Source organism: Antedon mediterranea, chromosome 5, assembly GCF_964355755.1.
Source record: "Antedon mediterranea chromosome 5, ecAntMedi1.1, whole genome shotgun sequence".
Classification (NCBI taxonomy): domain Eukaryota; kingdom Metazoa; phylum Echinodermata; class Crinoidea; order Comatulida; family Antedonidae; genus Antedon; species Antedon mediterranea.
In genome coordinates, this window is record NC_092674.1 from 27,708,202 (window position 1) to 27,735,242 (window position 27,041).

A 27,041-nucleotide genomic window follows, 5' to 3' on the forward strand; every position below is an offset into this window, starting at 1 on the left:
TTGTTTTTTTGTCGAAATTTATTAGAAAATGCTAGATGTGCGAGTGTATGTATTACCCACTGAAATGAACTATTATGGTCGACAGAGTTCTGTATTAACATAATCACACCTTTAGGTGTACTTTTTACACCAAGGAAGGAACAAAGAGTGAAGACTTCTATGGTGAAGCAACTGAGGTAAAAGGGCTTGGAACAATATTTGGTTCGATAGAGTTGAAATCAATGGTGACCTTTGACATTGATGGTGTAAATTGCCTGTAAAAAAAAGGAAATAATACCACTATTTAATGTCTGAAAAAAAGTATAATATTATCAATGAATCCTCTTTGTCATCTTTACCCAAGAGTGATGGGATAATGACCATTTACTAAAAACGAAGCAATTATGGGACTGACTTACTCCATGGCGACCAGAGGGATTTCTGAATCGGTAACAGTAGCCAGGCGGATTCCATTAATTCCTCCCGCATATAATGTACATGAATGGATGTAATTGATTTCCCTCACACCAACTTACATGTTGGTCTGGACGTACCTATATTTTACACCCGCTAATTGCAACAGTTTCCTTGAGGCAATCATTTTGTCATCATTGTGGTATTTGTCGGACAAATATATGACGGTCTTGATCCCTGATTGGATAACAATTTTTGCGCATTCGTTGCACGGAAACAAAGCGACGTACATGGTACACCCTTTTAAATCGGCCGAGTTCTTATTCATTATTGCGTTTACTTCTGCATGGCATACTGAAATTAAAACATCAAATATTATATATGTATAAAATAACATTCATAATAATAATACATATCTGTCTTATGGTTATATTTGTTAATCATGCATTTAATATTTTAATAAAGTGCAATACACACAATACAATGTTTTATTTACAACTTTAAAACCTAAGCTGAAAATGTTCCTGGTCGTGTCTAAAAATGAATATACAAATTTATCAAGAGGTAATTGGCTCATTTGAGTTACAACAATGTACTTGCTTAAGCTGGCCAGTATTTTAAAAATTTATTTTCGTCATATTGTTTGGAGATTTACCGTAAGGATACTTTGTTTCCAGCCAATTGTCTGCGTTCCTTTTCCATGGGAGCTTTTCGTCGTCGCATCCGGTTGGCATTCCATTGTAACCAATCCCAACAATTCTTTTATCATTATTTACTATACATGCACCCACCTATATGGAAACAATTTTTTTATGTGAATGTAGGCCGATTGCGTTTTGAGAACATGTAAGTAAAACAAGTACCGTTTTACCATGTACTTAAATACTCAGTTACGACGTGAAAGAAAAGTAGTTTGACCTGAGAACTTGGATCTTTACTTCGTTGTGCAGACAGGAATGCTATCGCCATAAAATAGTCATCCCAGCTTAAATAGTCATCTCGCTTCTTGTTTAAATCTTGCTGGCTGCTGCTTGTGGGTTAAAAAAAAGAAAAATTCAATAATTATTAATAATTTTATTAAATAAAAATATTTATAAAATAATATTTTTGCCTACTACTATAATACAGTTGAGTGTGCCTAACAGTTGAGTATAGTCTACCCCCTTTCTCCAGGAGAGGCAGGCTATAGTTCGCCTAGTCTAGCTAGATGCTAAAGCTAGCTCTATGTATGCCATGGGCCGGCTCTGCCTGGTTAGCCCAGCTTGCCCTGTCTGTGTACTGTAACAGGCCTACTACTACTAACTACTAGAGTAGTACTACTGTACTGATTGCTAGCTCTATTATTAGTCAAGGGCGGCTAGTAGTAGGCCCCCTACTCTAGTCCACTCTAGTCTAGAGTCTAGCCAGGCCTGGCTCAAGAAGGCCTAGCCTAGCCTAGGCCTCCTCAAACACAAAATGTGTGTTGTAGCCTGTAGGAGGACCGGTACCTTACCCATTGCAAATTTTAATTATATGCCTAGAGTTACCTCATATTGTGTAGACCTACTTCACCTGATACCGATCTTTTTTTTAAAGGTGGTGATCCAGCGTCAAACAATTGCTGATTGAAGTTGACCGGAATCCGACCATCACCCATGTTTATGTTTTTTTCATTCGCGCGTTTTCCAACCAATCATATTACGTCATCGACATATCTTAAAATTCTTATTTGTCGCCCCCTGTTTTTCCCTAAAGCGCGCGTTCATTGCCTAGCCTGATCCGCTAATGCAACAGTTTTTCTATGGTTTCGTTATATTATTACTACAGACTGACAGTGGTTAGGTCACGTTTTTGTTGATTGCTGCCCGCTTAAAACTCCTTCGAATTGTCGGCATACTTTTCTCACAACGTAATCCAGCTACCGCTGAGCAGGTCCTTATTATGCAAATTACTGTTCCTCTGTTATGCTAATTAGCCGACCAGAAACGTAAACGTCGTTGGAGTGTGTACACAAGATGGCGTTAGTTTGGTGCTGTGTGGTACTCAAAATCAGACGTTAGTTACCTCAATTTAATGGAAATTAATACTTGGAAAATATGCAACAAAGAAGCTATGCTGAAATGCCATTGCCACCAGGGTGGGAAGAGGCAAAAGCTGCGGATGGAAAGACATTTTTTATCGACCATAACACTCAACGAACTTCGTGGGTTGACCCGCGCGACAGGTGAGTGAAAAGCGAGTTTTAGTCGATACGGAAACGATTCGGCAACCAAAACAATAGTCTGTTTTAACTAGATTAGGGCCTAAGTCTGTGTCAGTAAAACATCGAATGTTATCGTTCAGTTTCTTTAGTTTGTATTTAAATTACGATTACGTTTTCACTTAAATTTAATTAAGTTAATCCTAGCATTTTTATCAGAAATGTCGAGTTGATGAAAATAACCTGTTGATTGTTGTTTTTATCAACAGTTTATTTACCGTTACAATTCATTCAAAATAAATGTTGGTGGCATGGCTTCTGTGTACATACCGATCATGTGGTTTTTTACACAATTACAAACTTGCATACTTGTGGCATGATTAATTTAAATGTCATGTATAAATACTGCAGGAAGTGAAAAGATGAATTTATTATAATGGTTTTATTGTTTGTTGGCTTCAGTGTTTTTATTTTTGTTTTTTTATATATTTCCAGAATCTTTTTTTTAACCTTTTATTTTTTTCACTAATGTTTATAGCTATACAATTGTATGATTTAAAGAGAAAAATAAGGGATTTTTTTGATTGTGTACTTGGCCTGTTCCAATAACCAATGTATATTTTAAAATAATACAACATTTTAAATTAATTAGTATTACATTAATACATAATAGTGTACAGACAGTACAGTGTTGTTTATACTTCTGTACAGTAGGTCCATAATTTTAGTACAAGTGTACACAGTATATCTTGTCAAATTCTGTATCATCTTTACGTTTAGGTCATCATGATTAATCAAGCAAGAATGTTCAAATAGTGCACATATGGCGTGTCATTGACCATTTATTTTCCTAATTGTATCAATTTTATTTGTTTTTGTTGTTTTATTTTAATGGTATATTTTACTCATCTATTTAATTGATTGTTATGCATCATCACAATACTTAACTAACAATAATAGTTTTGATTTCATGTTATTGATAGTATGAGTATACATTTCACTAATTTGGGTGAGATAATATAACTGTTAAAATTAGTTACAGTACAGTGCCATATCTGAGGAAGAATGTACAAACAATACATTATCAGTATATTACTACAAAGTGTATAAATAGGCCTATTGTATAATAGTTGTGTATAATACAATATGTTGTACAGTATTAGATTAGAAATTGTATATCAATCATTTCTAATTAAAACACTCCATGATTACTTATAGTAAATAGTATACATTCCTTGACCATTCACTGTAACAATTTAATTATTTATTTCAATGACCAAAAGTACAAATTCCATTGACCATTGTGTCTGGTCATTCATAAACAAGCACTTGGCATCTGATGTTACTGTTGTATCACATTTCGTGGTCCTGAATTGGTACTACAGTATACTATACTGTGTGTGTACTGTATATTCAAAATTAATATTTTAAAATTCTGTAAATTATTCAGTAATCTAATCAGTTATTTGGTACTATATTATTTAGGCCCACTTATATACTACAAAATTACACATTCATGCACAATGTACATTAAAGTAGGCCTACAGTAAAAACAAATTGCTTTGGCCTTCCACAGACAAATTATATTGACCTCACTACAGTATACTTTACATTCCATTGACCAAGGTTCAAGACTGATTGACATAGTAAATATTATACACTCTGACCCAAATATTTAGTAAGGTACATTAAACATCAACACATACCTGTACAGTTTCTCTGTCTTGTACAGTAGCACATAAACAGTAGTCAGTTTATGATTCAACTAATGAGGTGCTTAGCATTTACTGTACAGTAGTACTGTTATGCAAACATTCCTACAGCAGATATTAGACCAGCTGAACCCATGTATTGATGAGTTCATTCCACCAGAAGACATTGTTTTATTTATTGAAAGATATGTTGGAAGAATTCTAAGCCTTCGGACCTTACTATGCCGTAGTCTCTAAAGCTTGGTTCCCACTAACGGTGTAACATAAGAAAATGCCCTTCCAATAATTGTGTTTCCCCTCTCCTGCGTGAAGTAAAAATTGTCAGCAATGTTGTGTCAATGCGATGTTGAGTTGCTAGTGGAACCACACTTTAAGTATTACTGTGGTGGACTGTATTTCACAGTACAAATAGTACTGTAGTTCAAACTTATGTCCGTTACTGTATCTTTAAGATCAAGAAGGTGGATTCCCAAAAGTTAAGGGCAGGGTGGGTGGGGAATGATCTTTGTGTACTACTACAATACAGGGTGTAAACAATTCGGATTGATACATTGTTTGACTTTACCAACCCACCCTAACATTCCAATATATACTACTGTAAATAAAGTCATTTTTTTACCAAGGAAAGTAACTAATGCTAAAACCCACAACGGAAATGAAAGTTCACATTTTTTACAGGCCTACTTTACATAATTTATGGGATACTCACTAGGCTCATGTTTCAACAATATCAACTTGTTGGAGTTTGTTCAATTAATGAATGTTTCATACGTTATTACAGTACAAAACAACAGTGTATTGTAACAGGTCAACTACTGTAACCATTAAAGTTGATGTGTGTAGATATTGTTATAGTTTGGTTCTATAGCAACTATACACATTTATTTAAAGCATAAAAACCAGTAGAACATAATAATACAGTATTACCATGGACATACATAGGTCCATGATATCACGATTACAGTATGCTAGCCTATCCCTTGTATCTGAAAGGACAAGTCCCTTCTTTAATGTTTCTGATTAGTAGATTAATATATATTGCTGGGAATTCCTTGACTAGACCTTCTCATGCATAGGCTTCCTGAGGAATTTTGATAATTTGTCTTGTTGTAGACAACTGAGTTATAGGAATTCTAAAGTCAGAATTCCAAAGTTAAAGGAATGTTTGTTGATCAGTTCACTACATTATTTAATAATATATAGTTGAATGATATTACAGTTAATACTAATAGAAGAGTTTTTATTTAAAAATATTTGTTTTCTAATTTTATACTGATTATGTACAGTAGATGTACTACTGTACCTGAGTAGAAGCTGACCAGGTGAAAAAATGTTTATATACTGAAAACTGTCTATACTTCCTATGTGAAACATCTGAGTCTACAGTACTGTAAATGTTTAAAACATTAAATTGGGTAATTTCTACTGACTTCTTGTATCACTACAGTAAATCCCACAAACCAAAATAAAAAAATAGCAAACCTTATCAAAAGTAAATTTAATGTAAATCACACTGGTGAATATGCCTTATTCATTATTGCATGAAAAAAAACTTATTGCATACAAAAAAAATCTTGGAATTTTCCAAAAGTGAGTGATGCCTGCAGGGTGACTCACTTACTGTACAGTCTACAGTACTACTAACTGTATATTGTACACAATTAATAAAATGAAAAATATCCTACTGTATGGTATTTGTATAAAATAATGTCTGCAATTCAATATGCATTGCAAGTCTGTACATTGGTACCATTTATTAAAATATACAGTATTGCATACTGCTGTACTGTAAAAGTGAATTTCTGTAGCAAGTGGTTTATTGTGCTTTTCTGTAGGCAATGGAGTATTCTCTATCCTTATTAACAGGATCTATCTGCTCCTCCATGTTTGTGATTTATGGCTCTAATAAAGACATTCCTAAAATGTATACAAACAATAAGATTTATGTACTATAGTAGTCATTTTTAAAGTGCTTTGTGTAAAGTGATTGTTGTATCAGAAAAGAAATTGTTCAACTTTTAACCTTGCTTTACAACTTTCCCATGGGCTTTTCAAAGGAAATTTCTTGGCCATAAAAGATCATTTTCATTACCCTTCTTTTATATGGAATGAGGCTTTAATTTCAGCATGGTAAACTAAGATAATAGGCCTACATAAATTAATTGTAACAACTGTTGAGAAATGAGTTTTGTAAAGTGAATATACAGTAATCTGGTGTGAAAATAGAAAGATGAATGAATTCTATGAATTTTAACATCTGTCTCGCTTAATAAATCAATTTAATCATAATAAACTCTGATTAATCTGGTCTTCACACAACTGATGTCAATAAACTTGGGAAGAAAATAATAAATAATGTTTTCCTTTATTTCACTATTTATTATACAGATTTTTTTTTTATTTGATTATTTTGTTACATTTTGTACAATTGCATTGTTAATTTTTTTTTAATGCTTACACAGTTATATACTTACTGTAGTACTGTACATTTTGGTACATGCTTCTATTCTGTTGGCTATATATAGTATAACACAATCAGTTTAATGTACTGTACAGTCCTAACAAAAGTTAATTTTTTGTTTATTTCTAGCTATATTTTTTACCTTTTGTTTAGATTATTATTAATTAGTTATTCAATAAACTAATCAACTTAGTTTTACAGTATTTTATTATTGTATTACATTTAAACAGTACAGTATTTTTTAATTGTTGTGCTGTACCGAATAGATTTATAAATATAAGAAAGTTTTTAAATTTATATTTTGTTACCCATAGGTCAGAAAAAAATGTTGTTTTGTGTCTTGTACTGTAGAATATGGTGGTATACCGCTAACTATAACAACAGTACTTATTGTAACACTACCAATATAATGGCTACTAGAGCAAGCTGTGAAACTTTTAAACATTTTCATTGTTTATTATTTAATAAATGCTTCCTTTTTGTTTATATTAATTTAAGCATGTAAAGTTTCCTGTGGTTATTGTTCTTTTAAAAATGAATTGCCCTAAATATTGATCAATAAAACCAATTAGTTGTGATTTTTACAATTAACAGTTGTTTGTTGAACAGATTTTGTTCCAGTAAAAATATATTTAATATGTCTTGTACATAAAATAAAGGATTCATTTAATTTTTTAAATGCAGTTTATTATTTTTAATCTTTACAATGGTCTTTTTCACAATTTGCCACTTAATCAATGTAAACAGGTCATTCTGTGCATGAACAGAAGGACTTTTTAACTCGACAGCTGTATCTGTGAAGTTTAATTTGTTACTTTTCATGAGTTACTGTTGAATTTGTTCTTATCTGAAGATGTTTATGTTTTTGCCCAGCTTTGTTTTTATTATTGATGGACACTTGACCATTACCACCAGGATATTATTCCTACCCTCTGGACATTTGTCAAGGCTGGTGTCCTTATCATTGGAAACAACCTGTAGCTACTGTAAAATAAAAACACTGCAGTAACAAGTAGTACTAATTGTAGTTCTGTACACAGTACAGGTACTTTGTTACAGTACAGTAGCTCTACCAACCAAATACAGAGATGCTGGGACACCAACCTTTTAAAGACTTCCACCCACCCTAAAGCTTATTTTAAGTCCCAGCCTAATTTCAACAGCACCGACGACCCAAGAAACCTCTACTACTACTGACTGTACAGTACTTCTCTATCTACCTACTGTACAGTACCTGAAAATGCTTAGGAGAGGGGCCAGTCTTACTTACACATCAGAATGTATACATGTACTGTACTTTTGTGTCCTGCTGTAGTAAATGAACTTTCATGAATCTACTGACACATTGGTGACACAAGTAAATCACCAAAGACAATAGATCACATTACTGTCATCACATAGATCACATGACAGTCATCACATAGATCACCTGACAGTTTACAATGACCTTCCACATTGATCTTATTGACCTCGATTTCACAGACTTTTGCAAGGTTGATGTACTGTACAGTACATTATAAATGTATTATTTGATTTCTCTTCAATTGTATCTACTGTAACAACATTCTATACCAACATTCTGTAAATCTCTGTCTACACTATCAAACTAGTTTAACAAAAAAATGTTCATTCATTGGCACATTTTTTAAAAATAAAGTTTGATGGTGTAAACAGAGCTTAATAACATTCTGTACCAATATTCTGTACCAACATTCTTTACAGTACAGTATGAACAATTTGTATATTGTTGTAAAATAATATTGTTTTAAAAGTCTTGAAAATTAAATGAATGATTATAAAAAATGTAAAACAGAAAATAATTAAACATACCACACATATAATATTCCCTGTACATGATCACAAGTTCTTAATTTTATTAGAGAGAAACTACTTTTAGAACGGAAGTATTTCAGTGAACCTGCCAAGCTCATAATCAACTATTTCACTGAATTTAATCAGCGTAAAAATAAATAAATAACATGTTTTTATTGCCAATTTTGTATCAATGGGTTCCTTCAATGTGGGTGGTTATTTCTTGTTTCGATTCTCGGTAATAACAATTACACTGGACAAATCTGTAATTCAAATAGTTTAAATAAAGTGAAAGTTTATCTAATATTACTGTAAATATACATTTAATACTGTACATTTAATTAAAATATTTCTGATTTATTTTTTGACAGTTTTAAACAAGCTCTGGCATTGAATGATTATTTTCTGCTTTCTCGTACAAAAAAAAAATTCTCCACTACTGTAATTCCCATTGATTTCTTGTCAGTGATATTTCTTTATTCAACGCTTAATGCATTTGTTGCCATAGTTACTGTCAACATGGTATACACCAAATTTGTTTTCTACGATGATGCGCGTACAGTAAATATTCAAATCGGCTAAAATTAATTTATGTTGGATGTGATGAATTGTATTGTACAGTAGTATTACTAGTATGCTCTGGTTTCTCTATAATGAGAGGTAAATTGATTGTGGTCTATCAAAGTTTGAACGCAAAAAAATACAGTACTGTAGTTAAACATCCATTTTATTGAGATGGAAAGAGTCATTTTAAACATATTAAAAATATTATCGTTCCTTTGTACGTGTAACCTATCCAAGTTACAGTAGAGCGTCTATTAAGGAGACAGCTTCATGCCCAAAATAGGGATTTCCTCTGAATATGGGTTGGCTGTAGTGTTAAAACAATTTCAATGTTTGAGGATGTCCCCTGAATAGAGATGTCCCCCTGAATATGGATGTCCCCCTGAATATGGATGTCCCCCTGAATATGGATGTCCCCTGAATATGGATGTCCTCTGAATATGGATGTCCCCCTGAATATGGATGTCCCCTGAATATGGATGTCTTTGAATAGGGATGTCCCCTGAATATGGATGTCTTTGAATAGGGATGTCCCCTGAATATGGATGTCTCCTAAATAGGAATGTCCCCTAAATAGGGATGTCCCAAAGAAGGGCTTTCAATGTATCGAGGTTAAATCAAGTACTGCATATTTAACTTGAATATAATTTGAGTCTGCTTAAGCGTGCATAGTGTAGAACTGAGTAACTCTACTGTAGTGTGTGTGTAAACACAGCATGTTGAATAAAACAGTTCCCACTTTATTAAAGCAATTTGTGGTAGCATCAAATTTCATACTAGAAAAAAATGATTAACAAGTGTATTGAAGAACACTCAGGTGTAGGCGACCACAGTAGGTTTCGGAAGGTGCGTCCAATCATGGAATCATTCATAGCTCCATGGTCCAATTAAACAACCGGAGGCAATGAAGGTGTGTCAAAGGTTAACATCATTGCTGGAAACCACAGGGATTCTGGGATATTTTTAGAAATAGGTTAACCTTGCAACCTCAGACAGTGATTTTATTTTGGGACCTCAGGGGTGGCTTGAACAAAGAAGCCCAGTTATGTGGTGTTTATGTAGCTCATTGAGCCAGAGGTGTTTTTATTGCAAAATACTGATTACTTATTGGTATAAATTGAGAACATTTGGAAATGAACTTGCAATGTAGCTATTTTTATTACTTTGGCATGAATTTGATATTTTGATCTAATTTATATATAAATATCTTATCTTAAAATAATCTTAGGGGAACTGGTGGTGTTCTACTTATTAAATGGGGTCGTAGTGACAACAACCAAGATGATTTGTAAAAATGACATTGACTTTATTATTGTTAAAACATTTGATAACCTTTAATATGTTGAAACCATACGTATGAAAATAAAAAAAATATATAAATATTATAAAAATAACAAATAAAATAAAAATGTTAAAAATAAAATTTAAAAAAGGAATACTGTATTTAAAAAAAGAATGGAAATTGAATGCATAACATTGTTATTATGGGCCTCTGTCACTTCAATTTTAAAACGTCACCTTTAATTTAAATCAGGCCAAACGAATGACCTTTATTGTTATAATTTACTACGGAATTTCTCCAATAAGAATAATAATAGTATTGTTTTGTATCCCTAGTATAATTTATAATAATCCTGCATAATTTACGAACAATGCTTAACATTGTTTATATAACAAAGGTCATCAACCGTATTATCATATTTATTAGTATTAATACGTATTATTAATTCCAACTCACAGGTCAGAGTGAAAGTCGTATAATCAACTACGCTTAAAAATACAACGGCATAAATGATTAATTGAAATTTACTAGTACTGCAGTATACTATACTGTAGTATTAGTAGTAGATTTAGATTAATTGCAATTAATTGACATTATTTTTTGTTGACAACTTGTTTATAATAAGGCTTCATTGATTTACACAATTGCCATATTGCACAGCTTACGGATTTACCCTGTAAAAGGAAACTATAATTACTAAATCATAAATCATATTTATTTTCCCATAAAAGCAAGCATACTGTTGGCAAAATTACAAATAAAAATGTTTGAATATCTATAATTCTAATTTCCTTGGGGAGATTGTTAATTTATGTGCTCAACAATAATGGTTTAAAATGAGCAGATTGTGTGAGGAATGTAGCCTGTTGTTCTCGTTCTATTGTTCTATAAGCCAGCCTACTCAATGATCTTTTCTAGGATTTGAATGGAATTACTCTAGAATACGCCCTTTTATTTCAGTTTTTAATGTATTTTTGTGTTGTTAATTTGGGTTTTTTTTCTGCATTCATTCTGGTTAAAGTTATTCTATTCAATTAAATCAAAATTAAAAAGTTTATATAATTTCTAATTGGACATTTTGAAGAAAAATATGTCAAGTATAATAAATTTGTATTTGCTTTTTAAAAAGTAATACTATTGCTTCTATAAAGTCTAAAATGATGTTAATCATTTTTTTGATAAAATTTTATGATGTCAATAAACTTGCTTAGAAATGTTAAGGTACCCATATTTTTACAAATAATAGGTTTTAATTGATTTCGTAGATGGTAGAGTAGATATTCCATAATCAGTCAATCATATCAGTTTCAAGATCACATGGTGTGGAAATAATTTAGGGTTAATAGCTTCCTGAAAAGATTAGATGCAACAGATTACAGTAGTTACAAAACATTCCAATGAATTCTACTTTATTAAACATCTAAACATTAATTTGTTAAATAATTCTGCCATGGTTACTATACATACACTACAGTAAGTTTGAGCATAGAGATATTATGAAGCTTTGGCTTTTGGCCGACTGAAGACCAAACTATGTCATTTAGTTTATTGTATCGCTAGGTCCAGACCGAAGACAGTGTCATTTGACATGACCTAGGATTCGGTATGTACTCGGTTGTTGCAAATCGAATGCTATGGCTTGAGCAACCCACAAGAAATACTGTTATCATTATATGGAGAGGTACAGACGTGTGACGCAGTGTGTTGGACGTTGGACTACCGATCGTCAGACCTAGGTTCGAATCCAACTCTCGCCACATTGCTTGTATCCGTAGGCAAGATACTTTACTTACGTTGCCTCTCTCCACCCAGGTGTATAAATGGGTACCCAGTTAGATCTAGACACAACTTTGCGCTGGTTACCGGCTGCATTATGGGAGTATGTTTCCATACGTGTTTGATCCCAAAAAATACTGGGGTAATAATGCTTGTAAAGCGCCTTTGAGCATGATTACTCATGAAAAGGGCGCTATATAAATGTGGTATTATTATTATTATTACAGACAAAGAGTTGTCTCTGAACAACTAAATTCTAAAAAATAATTACATCATAACTATTTCGCAAACAAAGTTGTATCATACTGTATGCAGTAGTATCATTTGCATTATTGAAGAATAAGAGCTATATCACTTATCAGTCAGTATACTATTATTACAATGTAAATTGGTACAGTTTTCCTAAGTAACTCAACAGGTACAGCACTATAAATTTATCATTAATAATTATTGGTGTTTTTTTTTGCAGGGACACTAAACCATATTCCTTTGCTGACTGCAGTAAAAATGGTAAATATAATTTTATTTTGTTTAAATAAATCGTTTTTTTTTGTGTAAAAATAAACCAGCATCAACGCTAAGTTATGCACCAAAGTGACTCATTTAAGTTTAACGTCCACGATGAGCATGTGATCAAAGATTTAATTAATAATGCTCGTCACACTGTTGGACGAAGCCGCCCTTTGTATACAATAGATATTTTATTATGCAAATAAGTGGAGATTTAACACAATCTGAAATGCGTTGCCAATTAAATTTAATAGCTTTCTTGTTTATTATAATGATGCTGTGTTTACATTATTGTTTTGTTACAATGCTTGCGCCTTTGCTACTCTAATAAATCATAGAGTTTCAAAATCATTATTCTCCATTAAATACTTTTGATTAAAACGCATAATGTAATTAATTAAAAGTTCAATATCATAATTTAAATTTGTTTTTCAGAGCTGCCAATAGGATGGGAGCAAGGATATGATGATCAATTAGGAGTTTACTACATTAACCATATCCATAGTAAGTATGTTCTTCAACCCTAACACTACAGAGCGCCCATCTAAGAAACTGGATATCTGTAATTACTGTTTTTTTTTCAATCAACCAGTAATGTTGATATCCCCCTCCCCTGACTCTTCTAACAGCATATTGATTGAACAGTACCATTTCATTTTCTTATATTCAATCAATCACGTTAGCGGTAGTATAATTGTTGATAGAATTTAGAAACTATTTTTTTCAAACCACCTGTTACTTATTGTTGTTACTACAGAACAGTAGTTTCTTTAATTTAAAAAAAAACAAATTCTCTGTATTTTGCCGTTTTTATTCACTGAAATATTGTTCTCATTGACAACATAGTAACCTTCTTTTAAACATCTAATAAGATTATTCAATTAAAATTGATGTGTTCCCTTAGGCCTAAACTCTTTCTCACCATTTCACTGCATGTAGTGACACCTAGGTGATGTAAGATATGACATTACAAAGTTATAATACACTCTACTGTAGGTATAACATTATGTCGTTTATCTAAGTACATTCCAAGGAGTGGTAATTTGGAATTTTAGTTACGTACTCAGTACGTGCCCAGTTGAACGAATGTACTAGATTTTGCAATATGTTTAGATTAGATATTTCTATAAATAAAGGCTTATGTCTTTTTCTTTTCTTGCTTGTAAATTTCATGACAAGTAAAATTAGGTTTCAAAATAAAATTACAGTACTGAATATTCCGAAAACTGTAAAGAAGATTTATTTTTAAATATGGTAGTAGAAAAAAAAAAAAAAAACCAAAAAGGTGAAAAATGGGCCATGTTTAAAAAACCTCTTTGCTGTAATGTAGGTGAAATTAATAATTATTTTATAAGTGTAAATTTAAGGTTACAGTATATTAATTATAAAATAAACTAGGTGGGAACGCATTTTAACCACTCCACACTCTTTTTTTCAGGACAACATCTTTAATATTAATATTTGTAATAATTTATTCCAAGTATTCCTACTTGCTAAAATAGTTTTATTAAAACTGTATTTTTACAAAAAAAATTCCATATATAGTGTAATACTAAATCTCAACTTTACTACTGTATAGCATTCCTATTGTTATAAAAGCGAGAAAATATTTCGAGTATTTTGTTGATTAGTTTATGGTTACAATTAACAATAGATAATTAATGACCCATGTCCTATAGTCTGTTTAATTTGTCACACCTGTCTGCCATCCAATAGAATTCAACTTTTTTTATCACAAAATTTATTCCATTCACAAAGGTGAAATACCTTTCCATTGGAAAACAATTCTAACACTAATTAATGTATTGAATTTGCAATTTTAACTATTTAAAAAATTAATTAGTTGATTTAATGCAATGTGTTTTATTATTGCAATCATTTAATAATAAGCCCTTGTGGCTATATTCACCATTCACACTACTTAGTCTAAGGAAAATAATCACCCTTAAAAATTAAAAAAATTAAAGTACAATTTAAGGGAAATATTCAATATTTATTGAGTTAAGCGAAATACTAATATTTAAAGGAAATACTGTATTTTACTTACCGTAAGTGTGATTGGTGAATATAGCCACTGGAACCTTGATAGTTTGTTGCCTAAAATTTAGTTTTTCAAAATTTATATTAAAATCATTAAAAAGGCTTCTTCATTGATTTTCTGAACGTTTTTACATCCATTATGTTTCTCTTTTGTCCCTTAGAATCAAATCAAATTGAAGATCCACGATTACAATGGCGTCATCAACAAGACCAGATGCTCAAAGATTATTTACAATCGGCATCGAGAGAATACGAAACAAAACAAGAAATAGTTAACATTAAACAACAACGGTTACAGCTTGCAGAAGCAGAGGTAAAAACTGGGGTTTTTTATGATATTTTGTTTAAAAAATGAAATGAAAAATCTAAATTATTTTATAAGAATAAACAACTATGAGGAGATGGAGAGTGATAATCAACTTAGAAAAAAAACCTCTTCTATATACTTACTCGTTTCCGGAGCTCAGTTGTGTTGGATCCAGAGTCGAGGCTATGCCTATAAGCCCCTCTTGAAAATGACATATCTCGAATGTGCCGCAAATTTTAAATACATGTATAGGTTTGATTCTATTCTGTGTTTCAAATGTGTGTGTGTGTGTGTGGACACATATTTAAGATTTTATGAAACCTTAGTTTTTGATAAATATGAATGTGAAGTTACTTTAGCTGATACTTGTAATTGACAGTAAAAAAACTACAGAAAAACAATTTTTTTTTATATTTATTACTTTTATTTTTCAGTTTGATCATCTGAATTACCATTTAAATGGTTGGCAATCTCGATCAAGTTGTAAGTACACTGTAAAATATGTTTTATGAATGAGAATAACTATTATAAACAACAGTACCTTGTAGAGACTAACATTTGTACAGTGGTAAAACTTTAGATGTAATAAAATATTGTGTCTTATTTATTATTCAACAACACTAAAAACTAGCCTCAGACACTTAAATATTCACAAGCAACACTACAGTAGGCTCACAGACAAAGAAAATCAGCCATAATTTACAGCTATTCGGCCTTGGTAAAGTCTTGTGATTTCCATGGGTGGAAACAAGCCTCTAAGCACCTCCTATTTTCAATGGATTATTGCACAAACAAAAGCCCTACCCATTTCAGAATGCTAGGAATGTCTTTTATTTAAAACTGTGTAAACTGTTTGCCTTATCTTTACTAGTCAATTCTCTTATCAGGCAGGTGTTCCATTTGTCTGCGTCTGTGGTTTTCATATTCTATTATTATGTATTTCACTCGCAGAAAACGATTACTATTATTATAATACTCCAGAATTCTTAATTTGTATTTTTGTAATCTAGAAAAAAATTGTGTAATCTATTCTTATGCAATTCAATTCTGGTGAAAAAAAAAATGAAATGTTTCAGGTGAATAATTAAAAGAATGTAGCTCTTTTGTCGTATGTGTGACTTTATTTAAATTAGTTGGTTTCTGACTTATTAGTGTTCTGAAAAGAATTTATCAATTATTTGTAAAAATGTTCTGGGCGTAAAAACAAGTACAATTTATTGGAGTTCAGAAAGAGAGAAGCAGAGAGTACTACAAGTGGTTTATTCTTAACCTTTTTTTCGTGTGCTGCTGGTAAACTAAGATACTATGATTGGAATAGGTTTTATACAAATTAATATTTTTCCACAACATTCCACAAGTGAGTAACTCATTTCATTTTTTAAATACCAATATCATCTAATATTTTCTTTTATTTTAAATATTTAATGTAATTTTCTTTTTTCTACAGTAAATTCAACAAGTTCAACAGGAAGTACAAAGTATGACCCTGACCTTCTCAAAGCTGAGGTTGATAATGCCAAGAGAAGAGTTGCCATGCTGCAAGACCAGCTTCAGAAAATCCAGACGGAATTACAATATCATAAACATGGAATCGAAACCTTGTCAAAGTAAGAATACCGTTAAGTGTAATTTGAACCCTACTCCTTTTTATAATAAAGTATTTTGTGTCTGCAAAAAAAAAAGAATCAAATAATAGGCATCACACAATTATCATTACGGACGTTTTGATTTGCGGTGACTAACCGCCAAACTACGTCGCGACGTGTTAGTTCATTGTGCGCATGCAGAAATATTCCGAAACAGGTTTGATGGTTTCTAGGTCCAGGCGACGACCGACAGCACATCGATTGACCTGACCTAGGTTGATCGTCGGTCCTCCTTCGTAGCAAATCGAAAACTCCCTATTGTTTGGTGTAGAACTGATCTGTAACATACACACAATATATCATTCATGTCAAGTCTTAAGATTGTGGTTAGGAGCTAATTTCCAATGAAATAAAAAGTCACAACCAAGAAGAAAGTTAATACTTCCAATTATGTCTCAACAGCTATAAAACATTTAACATTGTTAGAGTAGAATAGTATACAAGTATTTGAAAAGTATCATTTTGGTTGAGGTCACTACCCAAGAGTTTGTGGTCAGGAACAAAAATGTTTATTAAATTTATAAGTAATAGTCACGTAAAAATGTGACATTTAATAAACCCAATTTAGTATCAAAATACAGATTTATGATTGGAATTTGATTTGAACAATTTGTCTGTATTTTATTGTTTTTTCTGAAATATATTATAGGTTGGTTAAGAATTTTTTCATTATTTTGATTGTACTATTGAACCAGAAGTTTGCACTTAAATGTTTGGTTATTACAAAAAAACATCAAAATTATTGTAGTTAAAATAAAAACTATGATGCAAAAAAAATTAGTGATGATTTATTATTATTTACGATTGGTTCAGAGTTTAATCGTTTAAATCCTTTTTTTTTCCTGTAGTGTGGACAAGAAAATGTCAGCAGGGCAGGATGCTGTAACATACCAAGTCGATGATGTGAAAGCTATTATAGATGAAGTCACCTCAATCAAACAATCACTAGCTGTAGGAGAGAAACAAAAACAAGACCTATGTGAAGTATGTACAACTTTGTGTGAAATATATAGTCGGTAGCATGTTATTAAGGGGTGCATTTTAAAATATGTTCTGTTGGCTGGCCTTGGCAAGCATTGCTTTTGGGATTTAGCACCTCTATATAGGTTGCTGTATTAAAAAGAATGTTTATTATCCGTTTATCCTCTTCAGTTCCAATCCCAATCTTAATGTCTGATTTCACAGTCATATCCCTGGGTATAGTCCCAGTATTGACTGGATGGATGTAGGTCTCTTTCTCTCTCTCTAGCCAGTTAGGTGACTTTTTACAACAAATGCCTACCAATCATTTTTTTCCTGAACGAGGGTTTTCTCGGTTATAGTCCCACCCCTCAAAGTCGGGCCAATTTCGTGTTCTTGAGGGTAGGATTGTACCAGAAGTAGGATTATTACTAAATTGTAACAAGTGAAATTACGTTAATTTAAATTGTTTTTAAAAAAAGCTTTATATTCAGTGTGTTAAATACACAAAGGTAGCATAAGCATAGAGCAACCAACAACATCCTGAGTAGCACCCTTAATAATTAAACTACAGTAAACCTATTGATTTTGTTTGTTGTAACAATATTGAATTCCTAGTGCTAATGAATGAAGCATGATTTTCTACTACCAAGGTCACTTTTTGACAAAATAAAACATTTTACATATCAAAGGAATTTGTACAACATCCTGTTTTATGTTCCTTAACATGTGATCATAATTACTAATTAGTCAATTTGTCCTCATTTTGATTTACTATGTTTATTTTTTTGTCAAACTGATTTCCTCCTCAGTTTCAGTAAAATTTATAATTGGCATTTTAATCGGAATGTCACTATAAAGGCCAACATTTTGATGGAAATTGGAATGTCTTTAAAAAAATTGAATGCAACCATTGTTTTGTAAAAAAAGTAAATGAAAAAATAGTTATTTTTTATTATTTTTTTTTTTTAAATCGCAAATCTAGCATTTCTTTTAACTACTGTAACGCATCTTAGTTAAGGTTACCTAATCGTAAACAGATTTACAAATTTTTTTATTTATAATAATTCCCCCTTTTTTTTCCCACACATGCATTCAATTAATATGCATTTATATCTATACATATTTTTATAAATATTTTGTTAACCATTCAAGTGAATTTCAATAGGTTATACAAACTATAGAATATTGTTCTTGGATAAAAATAAATCTTTACTGATTATTATCGTACGATAGCTTGGAGACTTTCCGTTTTTAATTCAGCGGACCATTTTTAGTAGTCTTTCTTGTCAATGGTTGTTGTCCAGATTTGTTTGTTTGTCGCGGTTGAAAGGTGTTTTTGTTTAGTAGGACAAAAGTGCGCTTATAATTCCAGGTGCTAAAGATAGACCAGTTATATACAACAAATACTTGTGTCTTTTTTCACAAAACTGGAATGTGGCTCTTCATATTGTTTAGCATCATGTGAGATTTCTGACATGAAAGAAATAGAACTGGTTATTGTTGTTAAAGAATTCATGTATTTTATATTATAGTAGTGTTGCTTTATAAACTCTGCTTAATAGATACTTATTCATTTATTTATCAGTTGAAAATTACTTCCATTCAATGTCATTTACATATAAAATATACATAGAAATTATGTTTACTAGTAATAGTATACTTTATAAAGGATGACTAAGATAAATTAAATTTAGAGTTATTGTCTGTTAATTTCTACCATTTACATTTATACATTTGTGTTTTTACTTTAGGTAGATTAGAAATAAATATCAATTTTATTTTCGATCTTGCCACCTTCATTTTGACCACAAGCATGTCTAGAAGTTCTTTATACTATTGAAAATCTTTATTGTAGATACACCCCTGTATATTTTTGAATAAATACAGTGGGACCTCTATTAATTGGACACATTTGGGACCCAGCTACTGTACCTACCCAGTCCCTGTATAGGAGTTGTCTGTAGTGTAAAAATATATTTCCCCTTGTTCAATTCACAAGAAAATGTCCTCTAAATAGTATGAGTGTTCCAAAGGATAGGTTCTACTGTATCATTTTCTAATTCAATTGAGATATTTTTTTTTGGTAAATAACATTTGTTTTTTCATTTACAGTCTGTGGTACAGTTAAAAAAAGAATTTGCCAGCCAAGACTTCAACCCGCATTTATTATTGTCACAGAGTGTGGATGCTTCGTCACAGACGGACCTGTCCAGTCGTATTCTAACGAACTCTAGGCTAGCGGAGAAAGCTAAATTACGTTTCCAATATGAAGAAGTCAATAGAAGGTACATATATTTTGTTTGATTGTTTATGACAGATTTGTTCTCATTTGGCGATACAAGTCAGTTGACCAATCACAAGCGACAGTTCAGATGATCTGTTGTGTCATGATTGGTCAAATGCTCGCAGTGCACTTCCGGCTTTGCGTTGCATCCAAGTAAAAACCAAGCTTGATAGATTTTTATACTGTGTTGTGGTTACTATCACAAACATTGCCATCATAACAAAAATTTGTATATGACGATTTTGTTTAGCATTTTAATCATTGATGAAAGAGTGGAAATAAGCCTTTTTGTGTGCTCCCAGGGTAATCCATACCTCAATTTATAAGATCAGATTGGACAATCTCCTTATGCCATTAACGTGCAACCATAGGATAATCTTACATTCAGGGAGTGTTTAAATCGCTGGATTACAGAGTTTGACTCTTCGACATACCTTTTGTAACCGGGCCACGTCAATAAAAAAATGCGTAACTAGAGTACCGTATTGTACACTTCCTAAACATAGGTCTGTTAAACAATAAAGGTGATTTTGTACAATACAATGAAACGCATATTTGTTAAATTCCAAAACCTTGTTGAATAATGAGTATCGTCTGTACTTAACCTAATGACTAGGGACTTAGTAATGATTATCTTCATGTGAATAGCTACGATAATCAACTGAACAACTTTACTAATCTCGCATAGTTTAAACCACTGTCACACATTTTTACAGATTAGAAGTATTGAATAAACAAAACTTTATTCTACAATTGTTTTCTTAATCTTAATTTTCTCATGGAGTTGGTTTTTTATTTGTGCAAACTTTATTTTTTAATAAATTAATATTTTAACATTTTATTCTCATATAATACAATGCATGTAGGGCTAATGTCTATTTTAATTTTGTTGTAATTACATAAGATTTTAAGAAATTAATTGTTATAAAAATATTTTCTAAAGATTTTGGATAAATGAAATATTAATAATTTTAAAAGTGGCAAAAAAAACCCCCATAAAATATAGGATTTGACGATATTAGTGATGTGTAGTGGAAAGCACTACAATCTTTGTGATTAAAATTAATATGGACATTTATGAGGTCGCATTACCCTATTTTTTATTTGAATACCAGGTATATTTATGAGGCCAAAATATGCATTTCCACTCCTTCTTGACAATGCAATTGACAGTTAGATAAAACGCTTTAGAATATCACTATGCCATAAACTGTTCAACATGGGAACAATATATCGCAATGAATTCTACCTTTGGTGTGTCTGACTGATTTTGTAGTTTATGTATACCATTATACATTACTGTAAGAGTTTTAACAATGTATTGCTAAGCCATCTGACATGCACTTCAATAGTTCTCAGTTCTCAATAGGCTGCATATCTTTGTACTGACTCATTTGCTCATTGGACCTTGATCATTGGCTAACTTGTTTGAACTTTGTAACTGCAGGCTTGTTAAATATAACCACCAATGTCATTAGAATGTGCTAATTGCTTTGTATATATTTTGTTATCAAATGCATTAAAATATACTACAGACTTCAATGGTATGTTGATTTATAGATATTAAACCGCTTAAATTAATATCAGTAAGGATCGATCTTGGTGTAAGCCTACCCTGGAGAATAAGCCAAACATTTTCCGTTAAATATGACTTCATTTCACTACTTTTAAGCTTGCCACCACTTCTCCCTATTTCAAAATCCTGGATCTGTCACTAATAAAAACAAAATAAAAAAACTAGAATTTAATGAAAGCAATCAAAATACAAATAAGATGTTATTTCTTTCCAAACCAATAGTATACAACAACATATAAAATATATACCAAACTACTAATATTTATTACTGATTATACTAGGTATTTCTGCACTGTATGTTACTATAATTAACATAATTTTTTTTTAACTTATTTTCAGAATCAATAGAATACAAAAAGATTTAAGTCATTTAGAAAACCAGGCAGCACCGCACAATATAAAAGAAGATAAAAATCGGTTACTGCTCATCAACGAAAAAGAAGACCTTTTGCGTGATCTACGATGTACGAATCCACGGAAACGCACCAAGGAAGAAAAACAAAAATTAGAGGAGGAAAGGAGTAAACTAGCCAAGGAAATTTACGATGCTCGCGAGGAGGCCCAACAGGTGATTGGAGACAGGTAAATAATTCTTAAACATATAATATTGTAAAGGTCTGTCTACACTATGAAACATTATGTGACAACAAAAATATGATGTGCCTATATATGGACACGATGATACCATATTTGAGCATATCACTACCATATTTGAGCACATTGCACTTTTTTTTTGTCAAACTAGTTATAGTACAGTACTAATAGTTTAGTCACAAAATGTGCACTGCAAATCACAACCATGATATTGCCATTTAAACAGAGACATTTGAAATATGTAATTTATAAAATGATAATTGATGATATTATTAAATATAGTTACATAGATTTAATTTTAAAATTTTTTTCTTCTTAATTAAAATTTTTCATAGAATTCGCAAGGAAGAGCGCAAGAATCAGCTGATGAAAGAGTTGGCAGAAATGACAAAACTCGCAACGCATCTCCAAAACCAAATTAAAACGTGAGTGGACTCGAGTGAACTCTGAATGTTTTGCATTCTGCATTCGCAAAATAACTTTGGAAACGTTAAAGTAATATTTCAACTTCGTTTACATGTCATAATTTAGCGTTGCGGTGTTGAAGGTGATGTTTTATTACAGTACAGTAACTGGAATTTGTTCTGCATGATTTGAGGGTGCTACAGATAGCTGACATACCATAAACACAACTTCTTCATATATCATTGTGAAATATTTATGTTATATCAAATGATAATTTCATGGCTGTTTGAAAAATTATTAGCTTGTCATTTCATGGACCTATAAATTAGTGAAATAAATATCCAAAATGTAAAATTTAAATTAGGTCTTCCACCTGGTATGCAAATGCACTATATTTGCATTATTTTATGTATAAATATTTTTCTTTTTTTGTAGTGTTTCAATCACAACATTGTCTTCGGGATCCAGTAAGGGCTCTTTAGCAGCTTCCAGTCAAGGCTCGTTAACATCTAGTCGAGGGTCATTGACCTCAAGTTTTACTGACCTTTATGGGTCATCTCATACCAAGTATCTGAGTGATATATCGGTCAGGGAGATGCAGCGTAAGGTACGTTTAAGTACACTAACTTATTTTGCATGTTAAATTTATATGAAAAGAAAAGTTGGTTTGTTAATAGCTGTATTACTTGAATATATCTTCACAATACATTTATTCATCCCATTTTTGCAGCTTGAATCTCTTTTACCAGGATGTCGACTTGGAAACGTAAAACCAAATAGCATTACACCAATACGTGAGGTGCTAACACCAACTAACACTTTAGACCGAAACCAAAACCCGCAGCTTGTAAGCCAAGATGGACTTTCCGCTCAAGGAACCCCAAACACGAACATCTCCTTATCTCCAAGATCATCTCTGAATTCACTCTCCCCACCAGCATCACCTAGTGGCGGAGACGTTGATTCAAATGCGTTGGAACCAGGCACGGTTCCGCCACCAAGTTACAAAGAACATATTGTTCAGAGACTGAAACCGGACGTGGACACAAATACGTCGTCAGCACAAACTTTAGACGATCTTGAATCGTCGCTTGCGAGTTTACAAATTGGGAAACGTGAAGTGTGCAACTCGCATTCAGCATTTTTGTATGGACTTGGAAACGGAGATAGTAATTCACAACTTACATTTTTATCTAATAGTAAAGGAGGGCTAGCATTAGATTTAGAAACAAGAGTTGATAATGGAGTAGAATATACCACACCACTGTCACCGATACGTGAAAATGCACCTGGTAATTTAGTTTACTTTTTATCAATGCTACTTTATTACACAGTTCATTTCTGTATAATGTACTTGTTGTTGTTAGTTAAAGATGTATTGTCCCCCAAAACATGAAAATGAAGATTAATTAAATCAGACTTTGAATAGATTAATTTGTGGTTTTAATCAAGTTAATCCCTTCTGTTTAAAAAATAAAATGCAGAAAAAAATAATGTTTTCTCGTATAAAATTACAAAAATAATTGGTCACATTTAACCAAAACCCCAGTAGATAACTATTATGTGACATTTAAATGACATAAAACAATACATCTTTAATATTTCAATGGATTTCAATTGATTTATATTATGTAGTGTACACCTCCATCCATCCATCTGTGTGTATTGATGAGTTTTCCTTATTATTGGTTTGTCATAAATGCTTGGTAGTTTACATTCTAAAAAGGAATCATTAGAAATACTCAAAGATCAGGACCGTATCCAGGATGAGGCAGTTTACGCACGCGCCTCATCTAAAATTGTCAATTTTCACTACTTGCCCCAATTCACCAGCAGAGATTGTCATATTTTATATTAATAATTATATTGAAAGCATCTTTGCCTAGGTGTCTATTTTTAACCCTTCATTACAGCATTGAAGATGTTGTGAAATATCACTGCAAGTAATAATGTAATAGCCATAGCCTATATGTTTGATACATACTTCAGCATATTTATATACTAGTAATACTTCCTAACAATATAGCATCATATACACAGAATATAGCGGTAACTTTGAAGAATTAATGATTCGCTGCCATGCACGCTATTTAAACATTTTGTAAAGAAAGAAAATTACTATTGATTATTGCATGCGTGACAGAGCAACTGAAATACAAGAAATTTAATTTGATTTTATCTTCTCTTTATAAATTATTCATTGCGATTGATTGGTAATAAATGTATTTTCTTTTAGATTTAACAACGCAAGAGAATGTGTCATCGTCCGCGTACACACAAAGCGTATCGGCAGCTGTGTCAAACGAATCAGTCGCTGGTGATAGCGGCGTGTACGAGGCGGTCACTAGAAGGTGAGAGATTGTTACTAAAACGTTTTAAATTGTTTTTGATATCTGCTTTGAATTTATTTCCTTCATAATTGTAATATAAAAGTTTGATTTTTTTTTAAACACTGCTTGCTAATTTTATTCACATTTATCTAGAATGTTTAGATATAGCTATAATAAAAAAAAACATAAGAATATGTATTTTTACAGACTGACAATAATTGGAAATTTTTTATTTTTTTTGGGTCGAAACTTTAAATAAATATATGTAAATATGTTACATTATATCAAATAAATAAACATATTTACACCATATTGTTTCTCAATTTAGACATGAATTAGATCCTGGTATTGAAGCCTACATTGACTGTGCTCAGCTACAGGTTCTGTTCAACTATAATACAATGGAAGGGTGTCTGTACATCAGCCTAGAAAAGATAGTGAATCTACAAGGCCTAGGCTTACAGGAATGTCCAGCAATGTAAGTAAAAAGTGTATCTGTCTACACTATCAAACTAGTTTGACAAACAAAGTGTGATGTGCCCAAATATGGCAATGATATGCCCAAATATGGTGGTGATATGACTATGACTATGTGTAGACAAAGCTTTAGTGTCATTGAACATAAATTTGTGTTTTCTATTCAGAGGACACTTGTAGGTGACCCTCTGTTGGGTTCGACTTGTAGTAACATTACAGATTTTAGTATTTGCATATTTCAAAATTTCAAATATATTTATATAATTAATCATTTATTTTGTTGTTACCTATTTCAGGTTTTTTAAAGGAGATTTAACACCATGCCCATCTTCTCTAAACTGGTGCTTCCAAACTGGAATCCCGCCTGACCTTGTACAAGGGTCAATCGGCATTACGATCTTGAAAGAAGTACCCAGCAGTATCCTAGCCAATCTCACATTGCATCTGTTAGCTTTCACACACAATGAGAAAAATGAGGAGGAGTGTTTAGTAAGTGTTTATAATTTATAACTGTACAGCGGTGCAACACAGAGGCTGTAAACTCCGGGACCCCTGGGTTTAGTGTTTAGTGCTTATAGCTGTATGCCACTGTAACTGTATATCTTCTTCGCTTCTGGATATCTCCTAAAACTAACACGACTTTTTTGTTTTCTAGGGTGTGGCTCAGATACCACTGTCTGCTTTCAGTACATCACTACAACCTTGGATCACATGGTGTAATCTCACCAACTACAAGAAATTAAGATCTTTAGAGTCGTCTAAAGCACAGACCACAAGATTATATGTAAGTTGACAATTTATGTTAAAGATGTATTGTCCCCCAAAAACATGAAAAATGAAGATTAATTAAATCAGACTTTGAATAGGTTATTTTGTAGTTATAATAAAGTTAATCACTTCCGTAGAAAAAAAAAAGAAAAAAATCAATGTTTTCACTTATAAAATGACAAAATAAATGGTTAAATTTAACCAAAAATCCATTGGCTGGCAGCCAATTTGACAATTTTTTGCTTTAAATTACAGTTTTTTCAGGTAAATACATTTTTTTTTCGATCTAATTTTTGGTCAAAGTGGAGAACTATTATGTGACATTAAAATGGTATATTTAACAAAAAAAATTTTAATAATTATTTTTTCAGGGGACAATACATCTTTAACTTTAAAATTGTTACAGTTTATACATTCTATGGATACAGTTTTTTCATTTGATAAACTTTAGTTTATAATTTCTTGTAATTTATTTGTTTTTTTATTATTAAATAGGCAAGTGAAATGGACATAAGCCGACTTAATTCATGTACAAATCATCGAAGGTCTTCCATTGGTACTGTAGACGGTGCCTATCCTGATGCTATTGCTAGGTAAGGCATCTCAATTTTATTTTATTCAATTTTCAGGTACAAACAACAACATGAAATTCATGACAATGGTGCAGCACCCTGGGGATTGCCAAGAGTGATAAGCACTATCGAATCGGCTCTCCATAAAACTTCTTTTTCATTTATTTTTTTCTGAAAAGGATAAACATGATATGAACTAAATGTAATGCTTTCTATGATTGGCTTAAAGTGTAAGGTGTCATGTCAACATGATTGTACTGCAGTTTATTCAGTAACTAAATATTTTTACTACAGTAACTGCATGCATGTCAGGCAGTCATTGCAATAGGAAATGTGTTTAGTTACCCAAATATTTACTTCAGTAACTGCAGTAGAAAAATGTTGACGTGG

General features: G+C 31.8%; 2 protein-coding genes across 4 annotated transcripts in view; one reads left to right on the plus strand and one right to left on the minus strand.

Annotated features, from left to right (window-relative positions):
• Window positions 1-12: 12 nt before the first annotated feature.
• LOC140050206 (deoxycytidylate deaminase-like) lies at window positions 13-2,117 on the minus strand. Of its 2 annotated transcripts, none has more exons than XM_072095299.1 (5): window positions 1,920-2,117; window positions 1,312-1,420; window positions 1,049-1,184; window positions 534-747; window positions 13-254 (listed from the first exon to the last, which is right to left on the minus strand). In XM_072095299.1, exons 1-5 carry the CDS (start codon window positions 2,027-2,029, stop codon window positions 158-160), a joined length of 666 nt encoding a protein of 221 aa, XP_071951400.1. In that variant the 5' UTR covers window positions 2,030-2,117; the 3' UTR covers window positions 13-157. The 2 variants fall into 2 exon arrangements, with proteins under 2 accessions (XP_071951400.1, XP_071951399.1); XM_072095298.1 differs by having other exon boundaries at window positions 1,312-1,423.
• A 200-nt stretch (window positions 2,118-2,317) lies between these two features.
• LOC140050203 (protein WWC2-like) overlaps window positions 2,318-27,041 on the plus strand; it is a 30,986-nt gene continuing 6,262 nt past the window's right edge. The window contains exons 1-17 of one of the 2 annotated variants that reach the window (XM_072095293.1): window positions 2,318-2,596; window positions 12,649-12,689; window positions 13,125-13,193; window positions 14,891-15,042; window positions 15,471-15,519; window positions 16,484-16,643; window positions 17,531-17,666; window positions 19,758-19,930; window positions 21,845-22,087; window positions 22,435-22,524; window positions 22,940-23,111; window positions 23,235-23,796; window positions 24,741-24,855; window positions 25,163-25,312; window positions 25,608-25,800; window positions 25,967-26,095; window positions 26,575-26,672. In XM_072095293.1, the coding sequence (XP_071951394.1) occupies window positions 2,469-2,596; window positions 12,649-12,689; window positions 13,125-13,193; window positions 14,891-15,042; window positions 15,471-15,519; window positions 16,484-16,643; window positions 17,531-17,666; window positions 19,758-19,930; window positions 21,845-22,087; window positions 22,435-22,524; window positions 22,940-23,111; window positions 23,235-23,796; window positions 24,741-24,855; window positions 25,163-25,312; window positions 25,608-25,800; window positions 25,967-26,095; window positions 26,575-26,672 (2,660 nt within the window). In that variant the 5' untranslated portion in view covers window positions 2,318-2,468. Of the gene's footprint in view, window positions 2,597-12,648; window positions 12,690-13,124; window positions 13,194-14,890; window positions 15,043-15,470; window positions 15,520-16,483; window positions 16,655-17,530; window positions 17,667-19,757; window positions 19,931-21,844; window positions 22,088-22,434; window positions 22,525-22,939; window positions 23,112-23,234; window positions 23,797-24,740; window positions 24,856-25,162; window positions 25,313-25,607; window positions 25,801-25,966; window positions 26,096-26,574; window positions 26,673-27,041 lie in introns of those variants that run through there. The other variant, XM_072095294.1, reaches the window with a different exon arrangement.

Bases quoted from the DNA above. Each gene is read 5' to 3' on its own strand.
- LOC140050206 (XM_072095298.1), bottom strand. From the start codon at position 2,029: ATGGGTGATGGTCGGATTCCGGTCAACTTCAATCAGCAATTGTTTGAC. The intron at 1,185-1,311 runs GTCAAACTACTT...GTTTCCATATAG, and splicing joins GTAAAGATCCAAGTTCTCAG to GTGGGTGCATGTATAGTAAA. The intron at 255-533 runs GTACGTCCAGAC...TTTTTTTTACAG, and splicing joins TTAGCGGGTGTAAAATATAG to GCAATTTACACCATCAATGT.